We start from the raw sequence: 12,763 nt of genomic DNA on the forward strand, positions 1-12,763 counted from the left end.
CTCTGTTTCATGCTTCTACATAGAAGGTGGACGGTCGCCTGTTGCTTTGTCGCTGGCTAGTGTGAACGTAGGGTTAGAATTTTTTTTCTCATATTCCTTTTTCACATTTAGTTGAATGGACTTGATATGAAGCATTGATCAGTCAAACATACAACTAGCTAACACAAATTTTACGAGCTGGTTGCCATGGCATTCGTTGCAGATCGTCTATATCTGTAACAGCGTGTGTGAATAAACAATGGCTTCATGGTCAGTATAGAGATGGATAAGTGAAGCCAATTAGGCTGCACAGTGCACACACACTGCTCTCGCTTCGCACCAGCACATTCATTACAGCAGACAGGACTGACCACTTTGCACATGCACACAGTAATATGAAAGTGCTTTTCTTTATCTTTTCACTTCCTCAGCATCCTCACTCAGTTTAATTTCTGCTCCCTGTCCCTCCATGTCTGTCTAAGCTCTCTTCCTTCTCTCCTGTTCCTCCTGCCTGTGTTTTAGCTGCTTTGTCACTCTGCTTTGTTCCTTTCATTCTGTTATATCCTTTCACTGTCCTGCCATTGAGCTGGAATGAGAAATTACTGAATGAAACCCTTCATCAGCCTATGATGAAGTGTATTTTGTGACAGGACACAGCTGCCTCCACTCTGTAGTAACAACTTCTTCAAGCTTCTTCATGTCCATAGTAAAAGAGTGAGGTGTTTATCAATCCAGCAGGTATCCATCCATCTGATGAAAGAGGCTGGACTGGCTTTTCCGAGATAAGTCACAGTCAGTAATGTATGAAAGATCTGGCTTATGGTAGTTCCCAGTTGTTTATGTGTCAAAAGCAGCAGATATGTCCAGGCATAAAGACCTGAGTGACTATCAGTGGGTTGAAGTATTTGGCGTAGGCATGGGCTGCTTACCCAAACAGGCAGCCGTGGTGCATACCCACCAACAGTGGTCTGAGGAGGGGACTGTTGTGGGAATTCAAAATAACCCTTAAAGATTGACACAGACAACCGGGATAATGATAAAAGCAAATAATCAATTTATTACTCAGCTGAGGGCCAATCTCAATGCAAACGCACACATGCCTTTACAGGAGAGAAAGGGCGACTACGTCTGCCCTATCAGAGTATTTATACCCCCCTTTACTGCCCCTTCAGGCTAACTCTGCTCAGCAACCCAGCTCAAGGTCAACTTCCCACACCAAACTTGTTTGTCATCCTACAAGAATAGTCAGTTTGTTAGAAACATGGTGTACTTCCACAAGGATGCACCAGTATTAAAACTGCATCTAGGCTATGCTCTGTAGAACTGGGCCCGCTGCGAATCTCTCCAGGATAGACTGGTTGATGAAAATGAAATGTAAAAATAAAAATGGTTTTGTTGTCCGCTAAATTGGAGAGTCCAGTAATGTTCTGTCTTCTTTCATATCGTTTTAACATACTCACAGATGAGAAAAAGCTCCATTATGTGACACTTGCCTTGTACCTCTATCTGTTGGACATATTCTTACCGACTGTTCCAAGTATTTACAAGAGCAGGAAGGACTTGCTTTTCCCCAGACAATAAAATAAATCTTCAACAAAGTTAAAGCTGGAACAGTTCTCCAACTCTTCACCAATATACAACTGAAATAACACATATGAAGACAGACAAAACAAAAACTGAACAAGAAAGACTATAAGATTATCCTATATACACCAATCAGCCATAACATTAAAACCACCTCCTTGTTTCTACACTCACTGTCCATTTTATCAGCTCCACTTACCATATAGGAGCACTTTGTAGTTCTACAATTACTGACTGTAGTCCATCTGCTTCTCTGCATGCTTTGTTAGCCTCCTTTCATGCTGTTCTGCAATAGTCAGGACCCCCACAGGACCACTACAGAGTAGGTATTATTTGGGTGGTGGATCATTCTGAGCACTGAAGTGGCATTGACATGGTGGTGGTGTGTTAGTGTGTGTTGTGCTGGTATGAGTGGATAAAACACAGCTGCTGCTGGAGTTTTTGAACACCTCACTGTCACTGCTGGACTGAGAATAGTCCACCAACCAAAACACTCAGCCAACAGCGCCCCGTGGGCAGCATCCTGTGACCACTAATGAGGGTTGAGAAGATGACCAACTCAAACAGCAGCAATAGATGAGCGATCGTCTCTGACTTTACATCTACAAGGTGAACCAACTAGGTAGGAGTGTCTAATAGAGTGGACAGTGAGTGGACACAGTATTTAAAAACTCCAGCAGCGCTGCTGTGTCTGATCCACTCATACCAGCACAACACACACCAACACACCACCACCATGTCAGTGTCACTGCAGTGCTGAGAATGATCCACCACCCAAATAATACCTGCTCTGTGGTGGTCCTGTGAGGGTCCTGACCGTTGAAGAACAGAGTGAAAGCAGTCTAAACAAGTATGTAGAGAAACAGATGGACTACAGTCAGTAATTGTAGAGCTACAAAGTGCTTCTATATGGTAAGTGGAGCTGATGAAATGGACAGTGAGTGTAGAAACCAGGAGGTGGTTTTAATGTTATGGCTGATAGGTGTATATATAAAACTGAGCAATAAAACTGAACAATCCTGCCATTAATCTAACCAATGTGTTGACATGGCATTAAATCAGTAAACAAACAAATAAAACTGTCTTTTCTCTCAGGCCTAGAAATACAGTTCCCGTGTGTCCAGAACTCCAGTCTCAGGTGTTGAACTGCTATAAAGAGAACAGACACCAGACGCTGCACTGCTCCAGTCTGGCCAAGGAGTATATGAACTGTATCAACTCTGCCAAGAAGGTGAGTGTGTGTGTGTTCGATGTACTGCTGGGTGATAATATTGACCAGTTTTAGTTTTCCACCCATATCTAGGATATCAGATTTCCTTTTCTCACTCACTAAATGTTCTTAATTTCCCTGTACACTATGGCGACTTCTGTTTTACTAGCCGAGAGGGGACACAGGCTAGCACAGCATCCTCTTTGAGACTAGAAAAGCCACTGGCAACATTTTTACACCAACTAGCAGTGGAATCCTAAAGTGTCTTATGCCATGTTCACAGACTTTCCAAGTCACGACCGATCGGCGATAGGGGATTACACACTAAACGATCTATCACCAACTGGAATCACAGACGAGCTTCTCTGGTCTTTCAAACTATGTTGTCACGAAAACACACGCAAGAAGTGACGAGGGGTTTAATGATACCACGTCCAAAAATGCACGTCAACAAATAGCGAGCGATCAAAGTTTATGCGCTGATGTGCAGCGGAAAAGCAAGTAGTAAAAATAAATGAATCTGAGTGGATTTGGCAACGAGAGCAGCATGGATTGTTCTATAGTAAGTTGGAGGTTAATATTTTTTGCAATGCACGGTTGGTGTTTTGTAGAGAACGATCAGGTCAGAAATACTGTAAAACTTGTGTGTATGCCGATGTATTCTGATATAAACTATACATCGCACTCCAGATATTTCACATGGTAGATATATTTCTTCAGCCGCTCTGACCGAGTTGTTGGATAGTTCACACTTAGCGATCGAGAGCCGAGTTTCGATCGCCGAGTGAACGCCGAGTTGCTCTCGAGCCGGCAAATCTAGCGCCGACCAGTCGGCGAGCGAAAATCAGGGCAAAAATCGTGTAGTGTGAACTAGGCATTAGCAAGTACCGAGGACCACACTACTCCTTTTGTATTCTTTTGCTCGATTGTGTAAGAGCCTCAGACAGACCGTAGCAATCGCGACCTCTTTTTTCATACACGGTCAGTTGTGTATGTCGAGTGCCCGTCCAGACTGGTGGAGCCCTGAGTATGTGCAGCACTAAGCTAGCCTGTTAGCTTGCTGTGCAACACACACATCAGTCTTTCATTCTCAATAGGACAACTGCATTAATGAATAAGTAGGTGTTTTGAATAAGCAGCGAGGTGATACAGTGAGGTGTCGACTTGCTAATGACTTGATGACTAAACCTGGGGAGGTGAAGATGCTTATGCTAGCATAACAGTTTCATACAAACGCAGAAGTCTTAGCATATGTGAAATATTAGCATATGAGCCAAATTGGGTAACGGAGGAACAGATCTGTGTGAAAACCAAAGGTTGCAGGAAGACAGTAGATGATTAAAACGACTGTCATAAATTACGAGCCCTTTTTTTTATAACCCTTATTGGTTCCAAATTAGCATTAATACATCATTCAGACTTGGGGCTCTGATAAGGATGATCAGATTTTACTATATTTGAAGATGTTATTAGATCTCAATTGACAAATTTGAAATAAATGACCTGATTTAGCCAAGATATAAATCATGTTAGTGTTAAACTGAGGGATTGTTCTGTCACACTAAAGCTATTTGTGTTAGTTTTAAGCAAACTTAATGTCTGCGTCATGCAACACCATCTGATACTATCAATTATTGGAATTTTGTCCCTTTAAAATTGGTATCAGTGACAAGATGTCCTTTCAGGCTGTAGTTCATACCTTATTATTTTATTCAATCATTTTGAGCTAATATATGGGAGGATATTTGTGCATCATGAAACATGTTTTGATAATTTTCAGTCAGGATATTAAAATGCACTGGCCTGTATTATCTTCAGTTTGTGTGTGTGTGTGTGTGTGTGTGTGTGTGCGCATAAAGCCTTTTATCTGAGTGTACAACACAAAGCTCCTTTTAATACAGACTCACTCATGCATTTCACATTGCGAGAAAGAACAACAGCTTTCATTAAAGAAAGTCTATTTGCGTGTGTGCGTGTGCGAGCACTTATTGCGCACACGTCTCTAAGAGTGTGCGGGTGAACGGTCGAGCCCTTGAGCTCTAACGCTGGCATGTGGTGTGGCACGGTGCCAACTAGAGCATACACAGTGCCAGCAGAAAAGCTCCCAAACTGCCAAAGAGCCAATGCGAACGACCAACCCGAACGTCATAGCCTAGTCCTAATGATCAACCCAGAAAATGTATTGCTAAAAGGCATCAGAATGTCAGTCATGTTAGCAGAACCTCAGAGCAAGACTTTTAAACTATAGAGACACCAAAACATCAGCCATGTGTGTGAGACACCAGAGCAGAAAATTGTTGTCAAAGAGAGACCAAAACACCAGGGGCTGCTGCAAAAAGATACTAGAGTTGGATGCTAAACAGAGAGCAGAACACCAGCATCTGCAAGAAGTACCAAAACAATGTTATGCTAAACAAGAAGAGAGAAAAAGAACTCCAGGGTCTGCTATAGAAAATATACCAGAGTTTGATGCTAAACAGAGATTTGAGCACCAGTACCTTCAAGAGGTACCAGGACAGTGTCATGCTAAAGAGAGACCAAAACACCAGGGTCTACTGTAAAAACGATACCAGAGTTGGATGCTAAACAGAGACTAGACACTGTGTTGAGAAACATCAAACTCTGGGTCGCAACCTTGGTTGCCCAGGGCGCCTGTACAGAAAGTGGAAGAGCGCAGTAATCGGGGCGTGGCTCTCCATGCGCGAAGCTGACCTCACGCTCGAAATCCAGCGGAGTATGGGTGAATAAAAAGGGATTGGTGGACTATGCCCATGTCGGACGGAGTGTACAGACTACTGGGACGCCGTTGGGGTCCCCAGCAGTTGATTGGCTATGCTAAATTGGGAGAAAAGGTAGGCAAAATGCATTAAAAAATGTAAACATTAGTGCACGAACAAGTCCTATGATGGTATTGGGAAGGTTTTGGGGCTGTGTCTTTTTACGGATAGCTTTATTTCATCCTCCAGGCACAAAGAAGGAACAAGTACCACTGCTGCTCCATTTAAAGTGGCATGTACACACATCTGCATAGTCAGGCAGCACATACAGTCCCGAAAAGCTGACTATACCTTAATCACGTAAACGACATGAACAGACGGAACGGAAGCTCAGAACTGTAATGTGCCTGTGACATTTCTCTTGGCATATTGGGTGTATATTAAATGCACATTTGTGGGTGCCTGGTGATCTTAATCATATACTTCGTGATGCTGACAGGCGTTGTTTAAGCCGTATTCTTCAGAAGCTGTGGAAATGTTAAGGCTGTCCACGAGAGCCACTCTCAGTCAGTGACATTATCTCACGCAATATTGCTTTGCGACGACATCCTTTCCTGTACCGTTCTCGTCTTATGAGTATTTCTTTATGCTCTTCCTCTTTTGTAGTGCATTCTTAAACAAAACACTGTCGTCTTTTATTTTGGAAACCAGCACCGCAGAGAAATGTCAGCCCAATAAAGAATTGTTAGCTTCCTCAGTTACTGTCGTTCTGCCTCTCTGTTTGATGTTCCCTCGTTTTCTCCCGACGCTCAGCTGTTTTCATATATTTCTATTTTCAGTTTTACTTTGCGTTGTCGGAATGTGTTTCCAATAAAGGCCTGGGTTTGCTGGGACTCAGACGCCTGGTCAACCAATTTGCTCCCCACAAGGCTGTCAGCTTGGCATCTTCATAAGGTTCTAGTCCTCAGTAAACGTGACATTACCAGCCGTCATCGCGCTATAAAGATCACACACCGGCTCTCAGACAGAGCCTAACAAAAAACCCTGAACCTTACAAAATGAAAAAAAGAAAAGAGAAAGCCCATTTCTGTTGTCTGCTCATACTGTGGGTCTGTCCCAAAACCTGGTGAGCTGCTTTGATGTTCACTGCCTACTAGGGCTGGCACCGATCCGATGCTCTGTATTGGTATCGGTCCGATATAGGCCCAAATCACTGTATTGGATATCGGAAGAAAAAAAATGTGTGATCCGATACTGTTGCTTAATGTAAATAACACTTAATGTAAATAACACTTAATGTAAATAAGGCCATTCAGAAATTAAAACACACTGATCTGCTTTAACTTTTAGCATTTAAAAAAATCATCTACTACTGCCACATCTAAACACTGTTTTACGGCATGTCACAAAGTGTCTACAACTGGAAGATGTGGATGTCAATCAAACGCGATGGACCAATTAGAATTGACGCAGTGAGCCGCTCAGGTGGTGCAGCGGTAATGTACGCTAGCGCACCACAGTTGGGATTTCGAATACATCGTATCGAATCTCAGCTCTGCCTTGAGAAGCTATGGGAGGATATTACTTCAAAGCATGAGAGACAATATCGTAAAAAAGAAGAGGACCAAGTGTAGAACCTTGTAAGACTTTAGTTGAAAGATTGCATGAAGGAGATGTAGATCCTTTCATGATACCTGGTGCACTGAATGCTGGGAATGTCTTTGCAGTTGAGCAAGCATTGGATGTTCCATATTATTCAGTGAGAATATCATTTAGAATAAGGCATCTCAGTAGGCAGCATTTTTAGGCATCTAAGATTTGATACAGGTTCCTTGTCGCTGAGGCAGTGTGACCTCTGCTGACCAGTTGAGGCACCTAGGGGTGGCTGATCACAGATGGCAGTGCATGGCTCTTCTGTCACAATACTGCGCTTTTTGAAAACTCACCTTTGAAGTCACTTTACAGGAACCAATGTACCACACACTTCCGCACACGTATGCAGTAGGCCTGTGTGTTCACGGAGCCCTTGGCATTTCAGGGAAAGCTTTCAGCCTGTTTAGCATGCTGCTTGGAGTCGTTTCCCTTCCCAGTATCAGTAAATCCCAAACCTAGATTGCATCATTTCATCCTGTAGCTGTTTTTGATGCTTGCTAGCACTAGCGCTGCTATTGAGATTCAAATCAGACTCTGAATCACTGGCTCTAGGATCATCCTGCTTCTTTTTAGCAGGTCTGAGTGATCCGTCAAAGCTGATTACATTCTTTTTTGGCATCTTTTACCTTCAGACGTTACATATCAGCCATGTTCATTTCTGGAAAGGTGTTTAGGTGAAAAAGTTCTAGGTCTCTGAAGTCTTGACATGTATACCGATCAGCCATAACAGCAACACCACCTCCTTGTTTCTACACACATTGTCCATTTAATTAGCTTCACTTACCATATAGGAGCACTTTGTAGTTCTACAATTACTGACTGTAGTCCATCTGTTTCTCTGCATACCTTGTTGGCCCCCTTTCATGCTGTTCTTCAATGGTCAGGACCCACACAGGACCACTACAGAGCAGGTATTATTTGGGTGGTGGATCATTCTCAGCAGTGCAGTGACACTGACATGGTGGTGGTGTGTTAGTGTGTGTTGTGCTGGTATGAGTGGATCAGACACAGCAGCGCTGATGAAAATTTTTGAACACATCACTGTCACTGCTGGACTGAGAATAGTCCACCAACCAAAAATATTCAGCCAACAGTGCCCCATAGGCAGCGTCCTGTGACCACTGATGAAGGTCTAGAAGATGACCAACTCAAACAGCAGCAATAGTTGAGCGACCGTCTCTGACTTTACATCTACAAGGTGGACCAACTAAGTAGGAGTGTCTAATAGAGTGGACAGTGAGTAGACATCTCTGTCTGATCCACTCATACCAGTACAACACACACTAACACACCACCACCATGTCAGTGTCACTGCAGTGCTGAGAATGATCCACCACTTAAATAATACCTGCTCTGTAGGGGTCCTAACCATTGCAGAACAGGGTGAAACAGGGTGAAAATGGACAGTGAGTGTAGAAACAATGAGGTGGTTTTAATGTCATGGCTGGGATTCGAACTCTCAACCTGTTAGTTGATAGCCCAAAGCTCTACCCACCAGGCTACCACTGTTCCACACCGGTAGCCTCATATGGAGATTACTGTGACCGTCCAGGTCACAGAGTTAGAGTTACAGTGTATGGGTGCTGATTTGTAACTCACCCTCACTTGTTCCTAGTGCGCTGTGCCACCTCTGCATCCAAATGCATTTAGAGTTTTAAACCCAAACAGGAACTTTATTATGCATTAATATTGTTTAAACATCAAACCACAAAACCTTTAGACATTGAAACCACAAACATCCCCAGGTGGGGCGGTCTGGGTCCTTTCTGTGTGGAGTTTGCATGTTCTCCCCGTGTCTGCGTGGGCTTCCTCCGGGAACTCCGTTTTCCTCCCACAGTCCAAAGACATGCAAGTGAGGTGAATTGGAGACACTTAATTGTGCATAACTGTGTTTGATATAACCTTGTGAACTAATAAATCTTGTGTAATGAGTAACTATTGTTCCTGTCATGAATGTAACCAAAGTGTAAAACATGACGTTAAAATCCTAATAAATAAACAAACAAAACCACAAGCAGAAGCTGCTTAGCATCAGTATGAAATCAGCCTGCATGTTGAACTCTGCACATGAGGCTCTGTGCAGAATGATGTGAAGATTTTGCATCAGGTTTCATTATAAAGGTAGAAACTCTGATTAGCATCTTATAATAACCACGCTAATGACGTCAGGGCGAGCTTTAATACACCGACTGCTACACTATTCTTTAATTAGCATTTTAATGTAGCGCTTGTAATGAACTGTTCACTACTGTCTCAATTAAAATCTACATTCTGGGTGCTGAACTGGTTCTGTTCGTGGTGTTCATCTCTGTTCATCACTGTTTAGCACTGCATCACTGCTACGTTCATTAAATAAGCTGTTTATTAAATAATAATTAATCAATAAATAAATCAATACATTTTGTGCCGGTTAATCATCGCTGGCTAAAAGAAACTGGTAAAATTCGTGTCCCTGTTATGCATGTGAGTAAAACAAGAAGCTAATGTCACAACTTCACGCTGCACCGCGTCACACGCAGCCGTTTTCAGTGCTTTTTTACACGCAGGTGAGATCGCCTTGCTTCATGCGACAACCTTTAGAAACGCATCCAGTGGAAAATGTTCCTATAGGCACTCGTGTGATACGTCAGACTTTTCGTCTGTCATAAAGGATAAACGTAGATAAAGAGAAGAAATGAGAGCTTGTGGGAGGGATAGAAAGAGACTGATGAAACAGGAAGTTTTTAAAATAATCTCACACAGATGTGACCGGGCCAGCTGGCAGAGCATTACACAAGCACGCGTACACACACACACACACACACACACATGTACCTTTGTCTTTGGTTAAGACCTGACCTCTCTTTTTTGACACACATTTTCCATCGGAGCTCTTGATCAGTGTCGTTTTAGCACAGCATCGTCACTCCTCCCACTGGATGGATGACTGACCAGTACAGATCTGTTTACTGATTATGTGCCTTCGTCACTGCAGACAGGCAATAAGTAACACACACACACACACACACACATACTGGATTTGGCATCAAATAAAGTCAGTGCTTGATCTATCACTGCACTGTCACAGCAAATGTAGTAAAGCCTTGTATAATTATCAACATTGCTTTAATAAAGAGGCTTCTGTGCTGACACTCAGGAGTCTTGGGAATAACACTGGCCTGGTCAGGCGTTCTACAGATACCCAGTCTGTGGGAGGGGATGCAAGCTTTACCTCCTTGTGGCTGCTACAGCGGAGCCTACTGTCTGGAAAAGGCGCCCAAAAGAATACAGAGAGCAAAGTGTGATTTTGTGAATGTGATAAAGTACAACCCCAAATCAGAAAAGAAATAAAGGATGAGTCTTTGATGAGTAAAGATGATCAGAGGATCTCCAGTTCATCAACAAATGCGTGAGAAAATAATTAAAATGTTTAAAAAACAATGTACCTCAAAGAAAGATTGGAAGGGATTTGCATTTTTCTCCCTCTACAGTGCATAATATCATTAAACCATTCAAGGAATCGGGAGGAATTTTAGTGCGTAAAGGCCAAGGGCGCAAACTTAAGCTGTATGCCCGAGATCTTCGATCCCTCAGACGGCACTGCATCAAGAACCGCCACTCAACAATAGCTGATGTAACCACATGGGTGAGGGATTACTTTGGCAAACCTTTGTCAAGCACTACAAATCAGAGTTACATGCACAAATACCACTTAAAACTTTACTGTACAAAAAAGATGTCTTATGTTAACCATGTCCAGAAGCGGCATCGACTTCTCTGGGCTCGGAGGCATCTAGGATGGACCATCACACAGTGGAAACGTGTATTGTGGTCAGATGAATCAGCATTCCAGGTCTTTTTTGGAAAAACTGGACGCCGTATGCTCCGGACCAAAGACGAAAAGGACCATCCAGACTGTTATCAGCAACAAGTCCAAAAGCCAGGGTCTGTCATGGTATGGGGCTGTGTCAGTGCCCTTGGCAAAGGTCATTCACACTTCTGTGATAGCAGCATTAATGCAGAAAAGTACAGTGAGATCTTAGAGCAACATGTGCTGCCCTCAAGACGTCATTTTTTCCAGGGACGTCCAGCATTTTTCAACAAGACAATGTAAAACCACATGCTGCACACATTACAAAGGCATGGCTGCGGAAGAAGAGGGTCCGGGTACTGGACGGGCCTGCCTGCAGCCCTGACCTGTCCCCAATAGAGAAAGTGTGGAGAATTTTGAAACGGAAAATGTGACAACGACGACCCCCCGTACTGTGGCACATCTTAAGACGTGTTTGCAGGAAAAATGAGACAAAATAAAAGCTGATACACTAAATCACTTGGTCTCCTCGGTGCCAAAATGTCTTTTAAGTGTGGTGAAAAGGAATGGCAACATTACAAAGTGGTAAATGCTTTACTGTCCCAACTTTTTTGGAATGCAGGAATGGAATAAGAAGTTCAGCAGATAAAACATGAAATATCTCAGGTTCATCCTGCCTGCAATTAAAAAAAAAAATGACAAAGTAAATGTAAGAAACTCTGTGATTTTTATTACTTGCATTTTCCATGCTGTCCTAACTTTTTTCTGATTTGGGGTTGGATATTGTAGGAATTCACTGCTGTTCATTGAAAATGAAATGGCTGGTGTATTTACATGTCATCAATACCTTCTGGGTCATTGGATATGTCCAAACTTGGCTGAAAAGTGTGTACTGGTTTTTGCAACAGTCTTATCTCTGCTTACCTTTTTTCCTTTCTCTCAGCTTCCTTAGGTGGTGTGAGGGAGAAACCCAGAACAATAATATCATTGTGTTTATATCACGCAGGGGTGAATCTCAATCCCCAAAATGCAATATCTCAGCATAAACTAGGATTTGCATAGATTATACGTTTAAAAAAAGAAATGTAGTATTGTTTCAAAGCTTTTTAATCATTCTTTCGCCTCCCTGAAACATCAGTCGGTGGAATATTTACTCTTAGTTGCTCTGAATAAATGTGTCTATGTAAGAATGGGTTTGTGTGGGATAGTTCCTGGTGTACGGACATGAATCCAAGTCCCACCACATTCCCAAACTGGATAACACAGTAAATAATGATGAATGAAGTGTAACATGCGATTACTGACTTTGTGAAAAGTTTCAAACCTTCAGTTATTAAGAAACAGAGATGTTCACAAGTCACAAAATACAATTCCGAGTCGAGTCACGAGTCTTTAGGCTAGAGTCCGAGTCGAGTCACGAATCTTTAGGCTAGAGTCCGAGTCAAGTCACGAGTCAATATAATCTACACAAAACATATATTGGAAATGTAGCGTAGAAATAAACAAATAATAAATAAGTTCAGATGAAAAACAACAACAGATTAGCTGTTTTACTTTGTGCCTTTACTTTCCTAGTCATTGTGCAAATAAATGTAATTTCTGTAACAAGAAGGTACCAGTTAAAAGCTAACGTTTGTTTTCATTGCAAATTACTGCACAATGGCCAAAATCCTAGACACAGCAAAAAAATTCATAACCACTGCTTACCTTACCTTGTTCCAGATGCTATTAAATTTATAACCGTGTCCCCCATTAGGAATATAATCCGTTATTTTGTAAATGTGCTTATAATTAAAAACCTCCAAACTTTTCCCGGTTGTGAAGTAAAAC

General features: G+C 42.4%; 1 protein-coding gene across 1 annotated transcript in view; it reads left to right on the forward strand.

Moving 5' to 3' along the window:
• chchd6b (coiled-coil-helix-coiled-coil-helix domain containing 6b) overlaps positions 1-12,763 on the forward strand; it is a 68,844-nt gene that overhangs the window by 51,562 nt on the left and 4,519 nt on the right. The window contains exon 7 of the mRNA XM_062996583.1: positions 2,659-2,794. Coding sequence (XP_062852653.1) covers positions 2,659-2,794 — 136 coding nt within the window. The remainder of the gene's footprint in view (positions 1-2,658; positions 2,795-12,763) is intronic.

This window comes from Trichomycterus rosablanca, chromosome 6 (assembly GCF_030014385.1).
Source record: "Trichomycterus rosablanca isolate fTriRos1 chromosome 6, fTriRos1.hap1, whole genome shotgun sequence".
In the NCBI taxonomy this organism is placed as follows: Eukaryota; Metazoa; Chordata; class Actinopteri; order Siluriformes; family Trichomycteridae; genus Trichomycterus; species Trichomycterus rosablanca.